The sequence below is a fragment of the Lissotriton vulgaris genome, chromosome 11, assembly GCF_964263255.1.
Source record: "Lissotriton vulgaris chromosome 11, aLisVul1.2, whole genome shotgun sequence".
Classification (NCBI taxonomy): domain Eukaryota; kingdom Metazoa; phylum Chordata; class Amphibia; order Caudata; family Salamandridae; genus Lissotriton; species Lissotriton vulgaris.
The window spans coordinates 155,317,288-155,339,114 of NC_141699.1; the positions used below are offsets into that span (position 1 = coordinate 155,317,288).

The following is a 21,827-nucleotide window of genomic DNA, read 5'->3' on the forward strand; positions in this document are numbered from 1 at the left end:
ATCACCACCCCCTTTTCTGAATCGTTTTGTCCACCATAAGCGTGGAAGGGTATGCTCAGACAGGAGTCCCTTGCTCACTGCACCATCAGGATTCAAGCAAGCCGGGCCGAAGACGGCTGTAATGCCAGAAACCGGTCCCTGGAAGCTTGTTTCCTTTCCAGTATAAGAATTGGCTTGGTAGTTTGGTCTGCCCTGTTCCCATGATGCACTGGGCCAGGGACAGACCAATTTGCATGTAGCCAGGTTCTGAGCTGGGATGGTGCAGTGAGCTAAAAAACGGTGATGGATCAAGCCCTGATCTGTTGACTGGGTAGGAGTGTTCTGCTTAATTCAGATACTCTGTCCATCACCACCCCCTTTTCTGAACCAGTCCAACATTAAGCACATAGTTAGTGGTTAGTGAAAGTTCTTAATAGTTTCATATGCACAGGCTCATGGCGTTTCTGCTACTTCCAGTGGGCACAGATGGAAGAAATACTAAGGGAACTGAGAGAGCAGTAAGAAGGTGGCTGCAGGTATTAAGTTCATTAGGAATACTTACTAGGGGTCTTTTCTTCTTCCGGTTCCCCCTATATTCAGACTGAGTGGGTGCACTTATTTACCAAACAGTTTACAGTTAGTCAAGCAAATTTAGCATATGTAGGTTACGATGCATGATCACTTGTGTTACATGTAGGTACTGTTTACAGTTACCTACCTCAGCCATGGATGACATTCACATTGCCTATTATCCGGTTATCGGAAAAGATGTTGCTTTTGTGGAAGGCTATCCAGGAGGCTTCAAACACATAGGCTTCATATGCATGTCAAGTATGTATCCGTGTATTCTTCATAGCTATCCCTCATCAACAATGTTCAGTGTATACTACCAGCACAGAGTGTTTGTTTTGGTACCTTGGAGGTTTGCGTTTTCCAGGTGGTCCCGAAAACTTGGAAAGGTCCCTGGGCAGACAAGGGACTTCTTTTAAAAATTGCAGTTCCCATGTGCCGCGGTGAAAGAGTAACTTTTGTTATGCAGCAAGAGAGATTTTACAGTATGGTCTGTGGACAACTTCACAATAATGAAAAATGCCCACAACAAAAACATTTGGCAATATTTATTTTTCCAAAATATATTCAGCAGCATTTTTCCATCTAGGAATTTACTGTACATTCTTGTTGTCGTCTTTATTGGTCCAAAACCCAACCCTGTCACAAAACATTCATTTTCCGCCATCAAAAGTAAAACTATGATTGCTCAGACTGTCTTACAAGATTATAACTTGAAAGAAATATAAGAATATTAGTTATAAAATTCTTGAAGATTTCAATAGAATTTCACATAGTGTAGCAATATTATTTTTCAAAAAGTCAGCCCAAGGCTTTTTTTCATTATATTGTATAATATATAAAAAATGAAATAATCTTGACCATCCCTTTCACAGTAAGTCACTCAGGTCAGATGCCATCGGATTCCAAAACGCCATTGGTGGATTTGGTGGGTGGGCCGGAATCAGCATCAAGAAATTGTTTACATGGACAGGGGAGATAGGCCCTATGGTGTGGTGCTTGGCATAATCTAGGCATTTTCTTAGGGAAAGGAAGTGAGGAAGATACTGGTGGCGAGTGCAGCATCAGTGACAAGGCTTTAAAGAAGGACCCTTAATGGACGTGACATGGAGGCCTTTTAATGAGTATGAGAATCAACCTTGCAAAGAGATCACTGCCTTGTGTGGTTGGAGGGTGGGAGACAGACCTCCATAATTGAGGCCTGGGTAGGGGTGAATAGACCCCTATAATGTGCTGTTGGGTGTGCTATAGTGTTATGGTATAGTGTTGGGGTAAGTTTGGGTAAGTGGTCCTGTACTGGTTGTTACATTGACTCAAGGCCTTTTGTTCAGATGACAAAGCCAAACAGGTTGTGCAATGTCTGGTCTACAACAATGGTTATGACTCAAGAGGCGGGGTGAATCTGCGTACTGGCCTAGACGGATTTGCACCATGCCTTGCACTATGTCAAACGTTGACATGAGCAGCGAGAGAAGCGTTGGAAGTCGGTGTTTATAAGGGAAGGTCTTGTTGGGGATCGGGAGTGATATGAAGAGTGAATATGCACTGTGGTTTGAAATAGACATAGTAGGTACACATCTGCAGTCCACAGAGGTTTGAGAATTTGCCACAGCCCCCAGAGAGGAAATGCAGCTCAGGCAACCCCTAGGAGAGCTAAAATGTTTGTCAAAGGAAAGCATACTCAAAGGTTCCAAGGACAGATGAAAAGATGCATCAGACACTAGAGTGGTATTTATATTAGTAAAGTGCAAAAAATATACCCTTGAAACGTTTCCAGTTGCCCTCAGAGCCATCTCCAGTCCTGATGGCATACGGAGGTCTTATGGACCACTGGAGGAAGCGGCTCCAAGGAGGCGGTGCAAGATATTTAGTGCGGCTCTAGCTCCCTTTTAGTTCTCCTATTGACAATATCCAGAATTTAATGTTCAAGTAATACACCATGTGGATCATTGCAAATTTACATCCGTCAGTCTTGGTGGGAAATAGCGTTGATATATCCCAAATGCAAATCTGGGTCCATAATGTGAAATATGAGGACCTCGTCTACAGCATTGTACCAATCCACAGCATTTCCGCAGTCACGAACCAGTTCCATAGGATTCACTTGAGCCCTATAAAATAGAAAAAAACAAGAGTCCTAAGATGTACTGAACAACCTTATTATCATTAAAAACAATGTAGTGTGTAAATACAAATACTTTCAAACGTTGCATTTAAGTAGAGTGTAAAGTCTCACTCTTTGGACCAGACAAGCTCCTTGGACTGCGGGACAGAAGACTGCTCTGAATTGTGGCTAGCCTAGAATTTCTTAGTCAATCCATCCCATTGGAAGCCAAATACATTGTTCCAAGTAGACATAATTGCCTACTCCTGGGTATTCTGCCAAACTTTGGAATATTTCATGAGCTCCTCTTAAAAAATGTCAGTAAACGCATGAGATGTTAGCCCATATGGTGATTTAAACATCATTGAATTTCGCCATTTCTAATTTTTAAATAAGTGCTGTGGTGTAATGCTGCCTGTGCAGGCCATTTTTCAGGATCATTTTAATATTGTGATTAGATTAAAACATTTTTTTACAGGTTCCTTTACTTTTCCGATCAATCATCCCTGTTCAGGATTTAAAGGATAGTGGGGAAATGGCTGTGCTCTACTCATTATACTGCACTTTAGATCTTGTGAATCCATCATTAAAATGCTCTGTCCTTCCTGCAGGCAGAGGAGACTTTATGGTGTTTTGGGAATGTGCGCACCCCTCCGTCCATGTGTGATTTACTGGGGACAATCTCCCATTGTGGTGTTGCTGTGCCTATCTGTGGGATAGATCTGGGATTTCCTGTTTGCGTGCTTGTATGCTGGCTACGTGCTACCTCACCTATGATCCGTCCATCAGTATCCTTTGGGCCTGGGTCTCAGGATCTGCCTAACCACATATTTCTGAGTCAAGGTTGATGTGGAGCTCACAATGGGTGAATATGTAAAAAAAAATGCGACCACTGACGGTGTTGCCCCACCTCTCCTAGGTATGTTTCTCAAAAGCTTTGATGTCGGCCAACTTCCTCAAGATCAGTGGCTGGCAAGCATATAGGTTATCCCCAAGGAGAATATGCTGCCTGATGACAGTGCCCCCTACAAGCCTATATCACTGCCAAATGCAATGATATAGACCTGCTTCCAGCAAAACCTTTGGCTACACGATTGGTTTGGTAGATCAGATCCCTGATTCATTCTGTTCAATCCGGATTTATGCCAAGAAGAAATACGGAGCTCAATCTGCAGCGGTTACATGAGATACTGGGACAAGCGTCTGACATCCGTGAGGACGCGCTGGTGCTGTCCTTGAACACACAAGTGGCATTTAATACTGTGGAATGGTCCTTTATGTAAACAGTCCTAGAAAGGATGGGCTTCGGTCCGAGTTTTATCTCCTGGGTCCAATTGTTATATTCGGGACCTCTAGTGCAGATTGTAGTGAATGGCGGCACATCCGCAAAGTTTCTTTTTGGAGGGGCACCAGGCAAGGTTGTCCGCTCTCCCTTTTGATCTTTGCCCTTATATTGGAACCGCTTGAAGCCTGGCTCCGTAGCGCTCATTAGTCAAGGGATTGAGGTGGACCAAATCTCCCTATATGGAGATGAAATCATGTTGTGCGTAGCAGACTCCTCCACCACACTGTCCTTAGTCACGGGATTGAGGTGGACCAAATCTTACTATATGCAGACGATATCATGTTTTTTTTTGTCAAATCTATTTTATCAGCATTTTACATTTTATATTTCAGGGTACAATGCAAGAGTCAGTCAGCATAACTTGGCAAACCAAACATGTCTGTACAGCATTATGGTATCGCAAAATGGAGCGGTGTACAATCATGTAGTCACGCTTATGAACACATGTGGGGATACGTGCAGTATGGCCTGGCACGCCCATCCAAAATGTAGTCCGAAACGTCCTGAGGCATAGTACAATGCAGACGATATCATGTTGTACGTAGCCGACCCCTCCACCACACTAGACAGAGTAAAACATATATTTGCCCTCTATCGCAAGAACTCTGGCTACACCATCAACTGAACTAAATCGCCAATCTATGCCCTTCACGGGGTCCTCCTGGTACTCCCTGATAATTGTAGGGTGGAGGTGGTCACAGATGGATTCCGCTACTTCGGCATTTTTATTATGCGAGATCCGGTCGCTTTCTATACACCCAACCTTGAAACCTCATTGCTGCACTTGTGAAGAGATGTGAAACACTGGAAAACTCTACCTCTATCCTTCCTGGGGAAAGTGGCTCACTTTAAGATGATGGGCCTCGTGCGATTGTTATACACACTTCAAAACACACCCTACCCAATATCACAGCGCAATTTCTGCACCATAGACAGCAAGGTCTATACGCTTCTTTGGGACTGGGGTCCAACTCCCATATCGCTCCAGAAACTGACAAAGGGGGGTACGACGAGGGAATAGTCTTTCCACACAAAATACTACTGGACATTCCAGCTCATGGTTGTCAATCACTTGGTGTACCTTCCCTGAGGCGAGCTGGTCTACAGAATGGACAGGAGAAATTGCAACCGGGGGGCTACCAACAGGCTCTTTATGGAGGGGCGACCTGTACTCCCCACTTTGACCCAACAGCCATCACTGTCCCCTTATGGCACAGGGCACTAACAAACATGGGCGGGGGGGGGGGGGGGGGGGGGGAATGTGGGTTTTGATCACACAAGCTACCCCCCTGTGGAACACAGCACATCTTGGAACTCTTGCTCGCCAGAGGGGGTATGACAAATGTGATCTTATAGGCCTGTTCCGGGAGGAATATATGAAGAAAAACTGCAAGGTGCTCCCCTATACCAAACTGCAAAATGACTATTATTTGGCGACCAAGGAGGCCTAGGGATACTTGTAGGTCTGTCACGTCCTGTATAAAGTGACCCCCCCCCCCTCCCCGGGGAAGCCCTTTCCAAGTCCTCCCCGCTAGAGAACAGATTACTTGAAGAATACTTACCCAAAAAGGCGATCTCCCTCACACATCAAAAAATTGTTAAACAACACTCCAGACACTCTGATCCGACTGCTGGAAGCTTGGGAGAGAGATCTGTGTGGTGTGGAGGAGGATGAGTGGCCTGAGGCCTTGGCTTCCCCACATAAGATGGCCATATGCTTGCTCTTCTGCCTCGTTCAGCTCAAGACCCTTCTTAGGAGTTATTATGTAGCAACAACACTACCGAAAATAAGTAAAGTGGATGAGGCACTCTGCCCCAAAAGGTGTGGACAATAGGTACATTTTACCTCATGGTTTGGGACTGTCCAGTGCTGCAGCTGTATTGGGTGGCAGTGGTGACCTGCAATACAAGTGTGTGTGGCAGTAGATTAGAGCCCTAGGAGAAGTGGTGCCTCAAACATTTGGGGTGACACAGTTGTCACCCGCATGGACAGCCTCTAGGTCTCTTTGGGACTGATGGTGGCCAAACGGAACGTATTGAAACTTTGGGGGTTGCCATTGCACCACAGTTGGGAGACTGGAAAAGAGACATGGACTGGTGCATGCAGGCGGAGAAGGCAGTCTTTATAAATAGAGGGTGTCCGCACAAATGGACCAAGTTGTGGGGAAATGGAATGATTATTGGGGACAACCATTTGCTCCTGTATTGCATACCCCTTTAAATATATGCGAGCGAGGAGGGCTAGAATCAGGGGTAAATTTTAGACTCGCTGGAGATGGGCCAAGGGGTGGGTAAATGAGAAAGTTTTCGTCGATATGTATTGCAAAGTTCCACTGTACTGTCGGTCATTATGCTATTACTTAATTTCACCTGGTTTTTCTTTTTGATTTTTGATCTACATACAAATAAAAAGAATACAAAAAAAAAGATGAGATTTTGTTTTTATACATGAATGTATCGTTATTCATATTGACATTGACTTTCTCAATATTGAAAAGCACATCAGCTGAAAGCGGAAAAACAAGCATTGGCAAAGCCAATAGGTTTTGCCTAGGCAAAGTCTATTGGCTTTGTCAATTTTTTTTTACATGTTGCACAGCTTCTGTGCCACATGACTATGTTATGTTATGTTATATTAACTTTTGTATAGCGCACGGCTACTCAAAAAGAGTGTCCCGGCGCTTTGAGTAAGGAGGGCTGCAACACAATAACATAACACGGTTAAAAAAGAAAAGGACAGAAGGCAGAGAGGGCGCACAAAAAAGCGGCCTACTGGGTAAACAACCAGGTTTTAAGACCTTTTCTAAAGGCAAGTAGGCTGGTGGCTCCCCGAAGGGTGAGCGGCAGAGAGTTCCACACTGTGGCGCCAGTAGTCCAAAGGAGCGACCTCCCAGGCGAGCTCTCTTCACTCGCGGGACCACCGCCAGGAACAGGGATTCCGACCTCAGAGAGCGAGCCGGATGATAAAAGGCAAGTCTCTTTTGGAGGTACTTTGCTCCCACCGCATGGAGGGCCTTATAGGCCAACGTCAAAGCCTTAAAGGCGATCCGTTTGCAGATTGGAAGCCAATGCAAAGTCTGCAGCAGGCCCTCAGCATTGGCACGTCTATTCAAGCCGAAGATAGCTCTCGCGGCAGCATTCTGCACCACTTGGAGCCGCTGAAGCAGATACTCTGGCAGGCCCAGGTAAAGAACGTTCGAATAATCTAACCTGGAACCGATCAGGGCCTGCACAGTCAGCTTCCTGTGCTCCTCCGACAAAAGGGGAAGAAACCTCCGCAGCATCCTCAAGATGCCGAAGCAGGTGCCCGACACCCCAAGGATCTGGGATTTCAGTGTTAGCCCCTTGTCCATCTTGACCCCCAAGTTCTTAGCAATTTGGGAAGAACAAGACGGAGGGAACATATTGATGGGCCACCAAGCCTGCCAATCTGGCTCCGTGTCACACCCAAAGAAGAGTACCTCAGACTTATCGGAATTGCACTTGAGGCTGTTCAGTTGGAACCATTGAAAAACAGCCCCAAGGCAATCCCGGATACTCTCCCCGTCAAAATCTCCTCCTCTCTTACACGAGAAGAGGAGCTGGGTGTCGTCTGCGTAGGATACGATCTGGGCCCCAAATGACTCCGCCAACGCCGCCAAAGGGGTCATGAAGATGTTAAAAAGGGTCGGGCTCAAAATAGAGCCCTGTGGGACCCCGACTTCCAGAGGCGGCATCACGGCGGAATCTGGCGAGGCCCAGACCGTTTGCCGGTGGCCAGCTAGAAAGGAGGAAAACCAGCTGAGCACCGTCCCCCGCAGACCTATCTCATAAAGTCTTACGAGAAGGCCATCATGGGGGACGGTGTCGAAAGCCGCCGACAAATCCAGCATGGCTTTGCCCCCAGAGTCCAGAACCCCTTTAATGGTTTATGATACCTCAAGGAGCGCGGTCTCTGTGCTGAGATGCGGACGAAAGCCCGACTGGGTGGCATGCAGGATCTCATTTGTCTCTAGAAAATTGGAGAGCACCGCCTGAACGTGCTTTTCCACAATTAAAAAAAAAAGTAAAAAAGTAAAAAAAAAAAAAGCAATATGACAGCACGCATTGACTGCGCCATCGTTGTTTGGCAAAACTGGTTTTAGATGTTGGCAGGTTATTCATTTTGAAGAAAGTCAAGGATAGCTTTTAGTTTTAGTAATGTGTTTTTTTATGTTATGAGTCACATTACAAATGAAAAGCAAGAATCAAAGTATAAATTAATTCATTTAACGATGTATCCATAGTTTAGGGATTCCCCAAAAGAAGCTGGCTAAAATGATAATTCACATAAATTAATGTTGAAGCAGGCACACCCCTACACATCACAGAAGCAATCTATCTATATATATATATATATATATATATATATATATATATAAAAATATATATATATATATATATATATATATATATATATATATATATATATATATATATATATTCCACAGCCTTGGCTCAAATTTTTCGTAGTCCAATGGCGCTCTTCCACCGGTGCTGGGACTACAAAGCAGAGCCCCGCTTTCAATTATTCCACAAATCCATCATCCGATAGAGAAAGTCCGCACTCACAAAGGTTTTTGGATTCCCAAGTTTCAAAATTTATTTGGCCAGATTATATGCTTAAAATCTGACCAAATACATTTTGAAACTTGGGAATCCAAAAACCTTTGTGAGTGCGGACTTTCTCTATCGGATGATGGATTTGTGGAATATATATATATATATGTACCTGACACTATATACTCTGTGTGTGTTAACTTTATTAATGTAAAGTGAAGCACTAAATACATATTACTGAGGTGTATGCACTGTACAAACTAGAGATTTATATACACGTGTTCTAATGTTTAGCTTAACGAAGATTTGTAGTTCTCATTCACATTTACACTTGTATTTCAAGATACACTGCATTTATTAAAATTACATTTAATACGTAATCATGAACTTATTATTCATGCTTTGCATTTATTCTGACATATTGCGTGCACATATAATCATGTATTTGAAGTGCATACACTGGTGGCTCCTCCCCTAATGCAGAGGAGCGTCGCTCCACTGCTCAAAAGGACAAATAAAATGATAATAACGTGTTGCTATCATTTGATTTTCTCTATTGCAGTCGAGTGGGCGGGCGGGGCTGGCCGGAGCATGGGAGAAGTGGTGTACACTCTTAAAGTATGATGAACTGTTTGGCCGGCCCTTTTTGGTCGACCAAACAGTTTATGTGCACTTTGCATGTTCCTACACGGCTGCATTACACAGCATGGTGAGGGACATGCACAGGTTCCCTGTTCCAGTCTGAGCGCCTATCTATGGCACTGAGACCAATCACAATGCTGCACAGCAGGGTTGCGATTGGCTCAGGCGAGCCTGTCTACCCTGCTGCTTCCAGGTGTTGCCGGCTGGGACGGGGAGATGAAGAGGACGAGGACGGAGGCCGGCCATTAAAGGCAAGTCCATTTTTTTATTTACATTCCAACCTCCGGGACAACCCCCACAGGGAGCAGCCGCTACTGAGTGCACATTGAAAATGATTAACCTAAGTTAGCCTGACTAGGCCTTTACTTCTTAACCTGAAATACATTTTTCCTTGTTCTGCATGTTCTTTTCCTTTGCAGGTGCATGTTCGTGATTTCATAGCTAGATAAAGGAGTAATGCGTATTAAAGATAATGAGGCCTGAGAAGAGAAAACTTGGCAAGAACAGGGTGAATTAACAAGCAGAAGATACCTCCTGTTCATCGTGTACCAGGAACGAAGGTGTTGAAGGTTAACTTGCTTGTTCCAGCTCTGTGGGATGGGAAAAATCAATGGATGTTGCAGATGCACACTGTGAGAAAGAGAAATAATTGGGGTTTCTGGTGACGTGTAAGGAGAAATGGATACTACTCGAACTTTCTGGTTTTAATTAGTGTTCACACTGTTAGAATTTTAGCAGATCCCTTTTGACCTTGAGAGGTACAGACCTCTCTGCTTCCTTTTGTCCTTGCAAGTGTGTAACTTCATGCTAAACACTGATTCCCATTTTCAGAAAACTTCTACTGGAGTCTTCACTATGCTGTCACCTTCCTTCCTTTATTCCCGAATCCCTTGAGACCCTCTATTCTGAACCTTCTTTATTCCAGCTTAGAGCCTGGATTAGATGACCCTTAAATCTGTTCATGTCTAGAAAGGAAAACGAGTGTTTCTTTAACCCCTCCCCTGCTGATGACGGAACCGCTCCGTCATCAGCTGCGGTGGCGCTGTGCTGATGACGGAGCGGTTCCGTCATGGCCCGCCCGACGCTCCTGCGCGGCGCGAATTCTGCGCTGAGCGTTCTATTGAGCGGGCGGGGCCATGACGGAACGGCTCCGTCATAAGCACAGCGCAACCGGCGCTGGTGAGTGAGCGGTTCCGTCACCAGCATGCGCCCGCCGCATTTCCGCCCCGCCCCCTTAGCACTGCGGCGGAATAGCCGCCGCAGTGAAGGGGTTAAGGAATGCCAATTTCTGTTTCTAGGTATCTGTATTGCTGTGACTGTACTCTTTGTATGTCCTATGCTACTGAGACTGAACCTATTCCGGCGTTTTAGCTTGCCGATTAGGATTCTGAATATTTATAATGAGATCTTGATATGCACCAATACTGTATTGATTACTAAATTGTAATAAACCTGCTAAGCTTTACCTACTGATTCCAGGTCCTCATTGTGTGGCCAAATGGGCCACACGCAAGTTAAATTGTAAATTTAGTAGTAGTATAGCTTTATTTCGATACGGTGCATATCATAAAAGCAGTACAAAAAGTAAAATCATTACAAAGGTGCATGATATAAAATACCGTAGAGAATCATAATAGACATTAATACATAAAATACACATTTAAGCTATCCTTACATATATTTGCACTAGTGTCTAAAAACAGGTCACAGAAAAAAGGACATTATTGGATCAATAGCTTCCTTGCAGATCTTATACGCCATGCCCAGCCAAGAAATTTTGCCATGCAGCATGCAAAAAATGGGCGGGTATCAGAGCGCAATATACGTAGGGCTTCTAGATGTGATCTTGTTCCCAGACTTCTGCACAAGGGCTTTAACCATTTCAATCTAGGGGCTGCATAAACACTGCACTCAAACAGAAGGTGGGCGTCAGACTCAACCCTTGAGTCGCAAAATGGACAAAATGGGACTGTTTGAAAAGGAGGATTCCAGGATGAAGTAAACAATCCTAAGGGGAGAACACCCACCCTAAATTTGAAGTAGAGTGATCTGTCACTAGAGCTGTGGATTAGGTCCAAATAAGGTTCCCTGAAGGGGAGATCTTTAACTAGTAAAAATTGGGCAACAGATTTGCAAAGATTGGAGTTACGCATTCTGTTATTTTTTGCCCATAGCCAGTAGACATTCTTTAGAAGCAGCTTGGGTGGAGCTGTTTTGTTGGCCCAAGCATCTCCCAATCCCAGCTCATAGAGCAATCGTTTTACCTCCCTAAACCAGGGTATCTTATTGCAACCTGGGAGAGACAACAGATCTTTCAGGGCGTCAGCGTAACTACACAATTCTGGGACATTCCATACCCGGGACCAAAGTAGCAGGGGGCGCAGTCTTGCTTGCTCGCAGATTGGGCGAGTGCCTGCATCCAACAAGAGGGGGATTGTAGGGGTGCTGTGGGGTAGCCTCATCAGATCTTTATGGAAGTTGTTTTCCATCTTTGCCAATGTATCGACTCTCTGTGTACCCCACAGTTCGGCGCCATATAAAGCTGCGCTTACAACCCTTGCTCTGTAGATGTCTAGCACTGCCCCGATTGGTTTCAATGAGGAGGCTCGTTGCTCCTTGAGCAAAACACCCGTGACCCTTTTGTGCGTCAGAAACACCTTTTGATGGTGTGCCTTCCAACTCATTGAGTCACACAGGCGAATCCCCAAGTAGTCAAATTCTTTGACTCTCTCCAGGGGGGTGGAGTCTAAAACAGGAGGGGCGACGGGTTTCTTAGGGGGATTAAGGACAAGGAATTTGGTCTTGCTTATATTTATAGCTAAACCCCTGCTATCACAGAAGGATTTAAAGCTAGAAAGCAATTTCTGGATGCCAGCTGGAGATTTCGAGATTAGGAGGGTGTCATCCGCAAACAGGAGCGTTGGGATCTTTCTGCCCGCCAGGGTAGGCGCATCCGCAGGGTGTTGTAGCAGATGCTCCACCACTCCGTTGACGTATAGAGAAAACAGAGTGGGGGCAAGCACACACCCCTGGCGGACGCCCCTGTCTACTGGGATGCGAGATGTTTTTTCTCCCTGGACACCCCACCTGATCTGGGCGAAATTGCCTTCATGAAATTTTTTAAGCAAGAACAACAGGTAGTTGGGTAGTCCTAGACCATCGAGGACATTCCATAGCAGTTCCCGTGGGACTAGGTCGAAGGCTGTTCTCAAGTCTATAAAAACTAGATATAACGTACCCCCTCCCAGCACCACCACCTTCCAATATATCATCAGAAGGCGGAATGTTTGCTCGATGGTGCCTGTCCCTGTTCTAAAACCTGCCTGAAAATCAGACAGGATCTTTTCCTCGTCGGCCCATTGGAGGATCCTACCCAGAACAACTTTCCCTGCAACCTTCTGGGTTGAGTCCAGGAAGCTAATGGGGCGGTAGTTTGCTGGGTCGTCCCGGCTGCCTTTCTTAAAAATAGGCACAACTTCTGCGCCCCTCCAAGAGTCAGGAAAGGATCCCCCTAGCAGAGCCTCATTTAAGAGTAAAGCAATTAATCTGCTCCATACTACCGGGTAGGATTTAAGTAAGTCCCCTGGGATACCATCAGGGCCTGGAGCCTTGTTGGGGACAATGCTCCTAATAGCCCCTTCAACTTCCTGACTGGTGAAAGGGAAGTCTATAGGGAGAGAGTTAGCTATTGTGATTGCCAAAGATCCCGGGCATGGAGGAGACAAGTCCAGTGCAACGGAATAAAGCTTGGAGAAGTGGGCAAACCAAGCATCACCCGGAATGTTGCAGGTTATTTGTTGGTCAATGGGCTTGTTCCTAGCTCTTAAGAGATCCCAAAACCGTTTGGAATCCTTCAAGGAACTAGCTTCAGTTAGGTCACACCAGAAATGGTAATCATGAGCCTCCTTTGCCTCAACCACTATTTTTTTGTAATTTTTCCTCGCGGAACTAATGGCGACCCTGTCCCTGCTTTTTACTGCAGCAATAAGCTCCCCCTTAGCAATGCGACATTTAGGAGAGTACCATTTGTCTCTAGCATTAGAATCACTTTTGGAACCCACCCTAGGTTTGGTGCATTGAATAGTAAACAATTTACTCAGTGATACTATAGTCTCTATAAAAAGTGGTAAGACTTTAGTACTGGCTGGGCTTATAGCGTCAAGCCGAGGCTCCACCACTGACAAGATGGACCCGGCTTGCGCCATCCTTGCCTCATCAGTTTTAGCTTTTGCCCACTTCAAACGTCTACCACAATTGGACGGAACAATTTCATGGGACGACTTCCAAGTGGGTGCTTGCTTGTTCTTCTTGCTTTGCCAATTTGGAGAGAGGGTTAGGCAAAGGGGGTTGTGGTCGCTATCGCAAGATGCTACAACCTCCATATCCAAGTGGAATGGCCAAAGATTATAATTCAGGATAATAAAATCGATTCTGGAGGAGTGACCCGGTCTATTGTAGGTGTGAGCTCCCATAAGGTCCGATTTTGAGCGGCCATTCGCTGATCTCAAATTATGCTCTAAACAGAGTGCATTGATATCTAACGCACTTTGTGACCATTTGGGAATCGGATCCAGCGACAAGGTCGGAATACCCCTTCTTGCATCTTCTTCGAAAGAATTCAAAATATCCTCCTTTGCCAGCGGTTCGAAACAACAGTTAAAGTCGCCCGCAAGGAGAATATAAGAGTCAATCTTGCAAGCAGCTAGGTCATTACTAAGACCTGTCTGAGGTAGGCTTGATGTCCCGCTCCTGGCGCCCCTCAGATATAGATTGAAGACCTCTAACATCTTGCCCCCCTCGCAATGTATTGAGATCCTCTGCAAGTCAGGAGAATAAGTGGACCTATCGCTCACTTTTAAACCCAAAGCAATTCTAACCCATATTAAAAGGCCTCCAGATGGACGACCCTTTGTACCCCTTTGTTGGAGAGCTGGGACAAAGTAGGTGGTAAATCCTACTCTATGTTTTGGGTCCAAGATCCAGGTTTCTTGCAAAATGCAGATGTCAAAAGGCTCTATGAACACATTCCATTCGGGATTGTCAAAGTTCCGATTTAGCCCTGCCACATTCCAGCTTACAATCTTTAACGGAGGTACAGCTGTGATAGGTTGACTGGGGGAGTAAGCAAATGCAGTAGAAGATGGCACAGCCGCTAGGGGCAACCTGTCAGGGGGCTCATATTGGGAAATTGTGTGGGGGGTTGTAAGGACCATAATTCCCTCAGACTGACTTCCTACAGATGAGGGTGTGGCCTGTACAGGGGCATTTGGTAGGATATGCAAGGATTCCGACTGTGCATTCCTACCTTGTGGACTACAGGCTCCCAATACAGTCAGCTCGGCTTGATCTGCGCTACTCTTAGCTAACAAACCCCCCTCAAAAATAGAGCTGTGTAGTGTTTGTACTAGGCCAAGAGGATGTACAGTTACTGAGGGTTCGATGCCTGCACAAAGGGACCCGGGACGCCCATGGGCTGGGAAAGATGGTACATTGCCCGCTGTGTAGGAACCTGAGTGCCTAAGGAGTCAATCTACTTCCTCCAGACCCCCGAATCTATTTGAGATTGGGAAACCATTCCAATGTGAAAAAGGATCCACTTGATGGTTAAAATGGTTTCTCCTTGGTTGTTGATGGACTAGTGACCAATTGTCCATCTGATTGTGGATCGGTCGTGGGGGATAGAAGAAGGACAAGGGTTTCGGAATAACAGAGGACCCTTCACTACAAGGCCACGAGCATATGTGCTGTGCTGTGAGCGGGTCATCGAAAGTTACAACTATGCAATCCCCCGCGTTTGTTTTCCTAGTTGGGCCCACCCAGGAAGTTCTGCGCACAATCAGCACTTTACTTCTACGGCCATTGGGGATAGGTCTATTGACATTAAGCCAATGCATTATTTTATTTTTCAAGGACCAATGATCCTCATATTGGCCATTGCTGATCTGTGGAACCCCCATCAACACAACTACAAAATCATTTGCTTCCGGGGGAAGGTCAATATAACCCCCTCTAAAATTGTTCTTAACCTGGAAATCCCGGGTAGGTGGTATAGCTACCTTGTCAGGCTGGAGTTTTGAAGATAACCCAGCTTTAGAATTGGCAGGTAGGTGGGTTGGGGTCCGCTTCGGGCCCTTAGGGATTGTAACAGTAGGTATTTGATCCACCTTCACAGTCCTCGGTTTAGGAACCGGTCGTACAATCGTGGGTATAGTGGGCTGGTTTTGGTGTGTTTGCACTATGGGAGCTGGAGAAATAGCATCGGCTACAAGGAGGCCCTGATTCTCAAGACTTCTTAAACCGAGAGTGGCCAGAGCAATAATGCTCTTTTCCATCTCAAGTAGATTATTTTCGATTCGTGAAAGTCTGAGATCTAAGGGGGAAAGGAGCTTTTTAAGGGATTCCCATACCAGATCTATGAATTCCCTATCATTATTACCCAAACCATCTATCTGTGGACCTTCAGTCACTGGGGTGGAAGCAGGTAATTGCTCAGTGGTTGTCCCCACCCCACCTCCCTCCAAAGGTGGCTGCTCCCCAAACGGCCGAACAACTTTGATGGTGGGTGTTGGGCCATTCGTCGGTGTCAGGTGTTGTGGCACCGCGATTTTCGCCTTCTTCCGTAAATAGGTGGAACGAGAGCGAGCCTTCCGATTTAATTGGGTGGCACTAGGGACACTAGGGGCATTAAAAACCACTGGGGGGGGGGAAGGGTAGGAACAGCGTTCTGGGCGCAAGAGGTGACGGGGGCACTCACTTCCAGTAGATTGAGTTGTGAGGTGTGGTGTGGGGAAAGGATGAGTTGAGGAGGGGTCTTGTGTACCTCTGCTTGGGAAATTATACAGTGGGGGATGGGAGGACGCTCTGGAGTGACCGCCACAGCTATAGCGCCCAAGGAGGATTTTTTGGAAGTAGCAATGACTTCAGACAGTCTTCTGGCCGCTGCTAACTCGAGAGATACCCGAGTCTGAAGCTTGGATATTTCCTGGTCAATAGCGAAGTTAGTGCGGGTAATGAAGTCATCCATTGGACCACTAATTGGGTGACCACCTTTGGAGGCCTTACTCCTGGTTATTCTTGTGCACATTTCTTAAGTAAGGGGCAAGGCCAAACAACAAAATGTGTATGGGAAAAGGAGGGCGTGGAACGAACTTTACGGATCTCTGTAGTAGCAAGTAGCGGGCGAAAGAGAGTAGGCCAGTCCAGTCCGCTCAGTCCTCGAACGGCCTCAAACGGCCCGCTCTTTGCCCGCTCTTCGCCCCGGGCTTAGTCCCGCGCGCGTCCCGCGTCGCGGGAGACCCGGACCTGGATATATGGACCGTTTGTGGGCGGTGGGCGGGCCACGGGGAGAGCGGACCGGAAGGTCTTACAGGTCACGCAGAGACTCCTGGAACATGGAGTCCCTGCACACGCTCGCAGCCCCGCTGTGCCTCGCTCCCACACTCAACTCCAGGCTCCTCACCAGAGTCACAAAGCAGCAGCCCCCAGCCAAATGGGGCGAAGCGGCACCCGCGAAGCGGGTGCGGCAAGCAGTGGCCACAGGTACAGGAGGCAAGTGGAAATCCGATGGCAGCGCCAAGAACAGCGCTACAACAGGCAGAAGCGTCCCAAGGAGCTATGCAGCTGAATGAGGTAAAGTACCCTCCTGTGGGCGGTAGGCGGGCCACGGGGAGAGCGGACCGGAAGGTCTTACAGGTCACGCAGGGACTCCTGGAACATGGAGTCCCTGCACACGCTCGCAGCCCCGCTGTGCCTCGCTCCCACACTCAACTCCAGGCTCCTCACCAGAGTCACAAAGCAGCAGCCCCCAGCCAAATGGGGCGAAGCGGCACCCGCGAAGCGGGTGCGGCAAGCAGTGGCCACAGGTACAGGAGGCAAGTGGAAATCCGACGGCAGCGCCAAGAACAGCGCTACAACAGGCAGAAGCGTCCCCAAGGTACTCTAAGGTTGTTGATACTGATGGAGGACTGAGCGTACCAGGAGCCCAGGCAGGACAGCGTGTTTTCGGAGCCCCAGAACCCACACGGCAGCGCCGCTGAGGTAATTCTGCACGTGCTGCGCTTTGTTTACAAGCGGTCCCGGGCGGGTGTAAATTTGTTGTTAACTCCCCTGCTTCTCAGTCATCTAAAAGGATCCACTGAATGAAGACCGACCTCCGCTTCCATACACATCCTCAGTGTGCTCTAGATGTGCATGGTGTAAAATGTCTAAAAATTTAGCAAGCCCATTCAAAATAATTTTAAACCTAAATTGGCCTAATAAATTCATTATTTTGCTTCATTTCAAGAGATTAGGAATTCTGCTACTCCAGTTTTTTTGCCTTACCGTTCAAGAACTCGGCTACTGAAGTGCATTCTGGTATTCGTAGTTTTAATTTTCAAATTAGAGGCAGCTAGTAGGATGAGAAGCGATGTGGAAAGGCAGGAGATTAGTTGCAGGGGTTGATTGTCCTTTTGCAACAAACATTGGTAGTTGTAGGACCGGATTTTGCCTCATGAGTCCCGACCAACAATTTGTTTTTTCAAGTTATTGAAAGCATTGCTCATGGAGACTGATATTAAACAATTCTCTGAGGATTTGTAATAACACGGCCATGTGGAGAAAAATTGCCAGGTCAAGTATCCTCTGCATCAGGGAACAAGCAGCCCTCCGATTAAGTATTTATTTTCAGGACTGTTTAAGGAAAAAGCTCCCCCAAATACTTCTAAATCATGTGGAGTACACCAGGCAGCATTTATTTCCAGTTTATCTTATATGTCTCCTCAAGAATTCGGCTATTCTTATTCAAATGACTGCAGCCATTCCCAAGTGAAGATGGAGTGTGTTTTGTCGCTGCTCCTTTTATGACCCCTTCCAGTATTGCCTGCTATGGTTTCTGGCATCACAAATGGGAGCCACTGTGGTCTGCTTAACAAACAACATTACAGACAGAAAGAACAGAGGAGGAGGGCAGGAGGGTTACAGGGCAAGCAAGGGTGTGGTGGGGGGAGAACTACTATAAACAACAAAATGTCTACTTTTAGTACCATTTTAGATAACTAAAAATGGCAAGTGTTGCGATACATAAACAGCTCACTGACGCACTATGAACTAATTTAGGAAATCAGTGAATTCCCATGACTGACAAACTGTATACAAATGTCTGAAGCACGTTTGCGGCAGGGCAATTTTTGAGAGTGTACACCCACAATTGAAGTCAGCTGAATGATGTTATTTGTGATGAGTAATTCTTTCTAGCAAACATGGATGAAAGAACGGGCTGCGTGAGGTAGACAAACACGAGGGACATGTGGGAAGCAACAACAGGGGGGGTGTAGTATTCGCCTTCAAAGTAGACAAGAATCGATGAGGAGTCAAATGGCATTTATTAGGGTTCGTTATGCTAAAGATAGTAGTGAACAGCGACCCCAGCCACAGCACGGGTCACAACAGGTGGCAACTTCACACTGCCTGCCGGCGCTCGCCTTGGAATGCTGGTCGCGGTGACATTCTAAGTGATGTCACTGCGAGCGGCTCCATTACATGCAGAAGCGCCGGGGGGGAAACGAGGTGGGAAATACCACACATCCCCCTTCCCTGCAGAATGAGACATCAGATTTCAACAAGAGAACCATATGGTACAACAGAAACTTACATCATCACATACTGTTCTAAATGTCTGGGAGGTCTGGTCATTCTCCGGCTAGTTCTTACACCCTGGTGGGGGACCGGCCACTGCTTCTTGGGAGTGGGACCCAGGTTTCCCTTGGAATCACCATTACCCTCATATTCTCTACAGGAATCCTGCCCGGGTGGGTGAAACCTCACAACTCTTCCCAGGTTCCAGATCTTCCCTTCCTGGGTCTTCACTGCATTCTTGAACAATTTAGTGATCTTGGTGGGCCTTCTGTACTCTGACCACCTTGCCCTGCCTGTGGGTGTCCTGATTTTAACGTCATCTCCCACCTTAAACTCGGCCTCCTGTGTAGAGTTGAGCCTGTCAAATCTTTCTTTCCTCCCCACCATAACTCCTTCCTGCCTCACTAATCCTTTCCCTTCTTTGGAGTGATCTGACCATCCCTTATTCCACCCCATCCACCCTGGGGATAGTTTGGTGTTGGATATTCTTGCACGGAGCAACTCGAAAGGGGTGACTCCCGTTGTTTGGTGTGGGGTGAACCTGTATGCTTCAATCCGCCTCCATTCTTCTTCCTTCCAGTTCATGCCAATGGCCTTTGCTAACTGGATACTTTCCTTGAGGGTCTTGTTAAAACGCTCAACCATGCCATTGGTCTCCGGGTGATACAGGGCACACCGCTTGTGTGTGATTCCTCTCTCCTCAAGGAAGTCTTCCATCTCTTTCGAACACAGTTGCACTCCATTGTCCGCAAGAAGGCTGCTGGGTAATCCTTCCCTAATAAACAACCCTTGCAGGAACTCAATGACGACCTTAGTTGTGACTTCACTCACCAACTTCACTTCCGGCCACCTGGAGTACAGATCCATGAGCACTAGAATGCACGGCGTGCGCACTTCTCCCGTCAATGGACCAACGATGTCCAACGCCAACTCTTCCCAGGGTCCAGAAGGTGGTGGCCTGCACACCATTGGGGGTGCCTGTTGTCTCAGTACTTTGTCACTGACGCTGCACGGAACACAGTCTCTTACTTTTCTTTCAATTGCGAGATCCATGCCCGGCCACCAGTAGTCTTCTCTCAACCTTTGTTTTGTCTTGGTGATGCCCAGGTGGCCATCGTGGGCCATGTCTATCAGATTCTCTCTCACCGTGGCAGGAGGTACCAGTCTCGTCCCCCTGAACAGGCATTCATCGACTACGGACAGTTCATCTTTGATAGTCCAGAATGGCCGCATATCCTCATCTCGTTTATCTTTATGTTTCCATCCGTCTTTTACTCTTTTGCACACCTCCTCCAGGACTTCGTCTTTCTTTTGTGCACTTTTCCATGTTTCTTCTCCTATCGCCTTCTGGGTGGTGCACACATTTTCCATCTGATAGTTTTCCATTTCATCATCTTCTTTCTCATTAGCTTCATTTGCCTCATTTTCATTCACGAGCCTTGACAAGCAATCTGCAGCAAAATTACGCGTTTCAGGGACGTACTCGACATAGAAAGTGTATTCCTGGAGACCAACCATCCAGCTCCTGATCCTGCTAGAGATCGCATCCAGGCCCTTCTTGCTGAAAACCTCCACCAATGGTTTGTGGTCGGTGCGAAGGGTGAATTTTGTGCCCCACAGGAAATCCCTGTATTTGCCCAATGCCCAGAATACCGCTAAGGCTTCTTTTTCGATCACCGAGTAGTTGTTTTCTGACTTCTGGAGGGATCTTGAGGCGAAAGCTATTGTTTCCTCTCCGTCTTTGCTTACTTGAGTGAGGACCGCTCCCAACCCTTTTGCGCTAGCGTCGGTAGTGATTACTGTCGCACGGTTGGGTATGAAAGACTTTAGGCTGGGTGCTTCTGCAAGTGCATTTCTCACGTCCTCAAACTCTCTCTGACACTCCTGACTCCAGTCGAACGCTGTCTCCTTTTTCAACAACAGTCTGATAGCATATGTTCTTCCTGCCAGGTTCTGTATGAATTTCCCGTAGAATTCCAGTATTCCCATAAAGGACTTGATTTCGTCCTTGCTCCTAGGGGGCACCAAATTTACAATGGTGTTCTGGAGCTCTGCTTTGGGACGGATACCTTCTGCCGTCACCTTGTGTCCCAAGAAATCCAGTTCCGCTCAGCCAAATACGCACTTTTCCCTCCTCACTGTTAGGCCTTGCGACCTAAACCTGGCCAGCCCTCGTCTCAGCCTCTCATCATGCTCCTCATGGTCTCTTGCAAACACTAGCACATCGTCCTGATCGCATACGACACCAGGAATCTCTTTCAGGATATTTCCCATGAGCCTCTGGAACACGGCTGCCGCAGAGACCAACCCGCAAGGCATCCTCTTGAACTTGTACGCGCCCATGGGCGTCACAAACGCTGTGAGTTCTTGCGACTCTTCGTGCAGTTTGATCTGAAAGTAAGCTGAGGTAAGGTCCAGTGTGGAGAATACTCTTGCACCCTCTAGCATGCTCATCATCTGGGTGATGTTGGGCAGCGGGAATCGGTCGACTATGACCTCATTGTTAAGAGCCCTGAGATCAATGCATAGCCGAACCGACCCATCCTTTTTCTGGGCGGCCACGATAGGTGCCAGCCATTCTTTCGCTTCCACCGGTTCGATGACTCCTGCTTTGCACAGTTTCTCGAGTTCCGTCTTCACCGCTTCTTGGATGGCTATGGGTAGCTTCCTGACCTTGGCCACCACTGGCTTCGCGTTCTCTTTCAATTTGATCTTGTGGCAGTAGTTCTTCAAACATCCAAGCTCTTCGCTGAATACCTCCTTGAACTCTGTCACTAAATCTTCCTTTGACTCTTGTATTTCCTGTATTAAGATTTGGGGATTGCTGTTGGGATTCAGATAGACTCCTAATTCCTTCTGTGCCTGCCAACCCAAAATGTTATCACCGACTTTGGACACATAGACCTTAGACACTGTTGTTCTGTCCTTGTATTCAACTTTGTCCCAGAAGTAACCTTTCATTGAGATAGGGCGACCGGATATATGATTAAACAA

The 21,827-nt window shown here is 46.8% G+C and overlaps 1 protein-coding gene across 3 annotated transcripts in view; it reads right to left on the bottom strand.

Annotated features, from left to right (window-relative positions):
* Window positions 1-1,082: 1,082 nt before the first annotated feature.
* Window positions 1,083-21,827, bottom strand: part of P2RX4 (purinergic receptor P2X 4) — a 245,170-nt gene continuing 224,425 nt past the window's right edge. For 2 of the 3 annotated variants that reach the window (XM_086943006.1, XM_086943007.1), the window contains one exon: window positions 1,083-2,660. In XM_086943006.1, the coding sequence (XP_086799132.1) occupies window positions 2,628-2,660 (33 nt within the window). In that variant the 3' untranslated portion in view covers window positions 1,083-2,627. Of the gene's footprint in view, window positions 2,661-9,749; window positions 9,849-21,827 lie in introns of all 3 variants that reach the window. The other variant, XM_086943005.1, reaches the window with a different exon arrangement.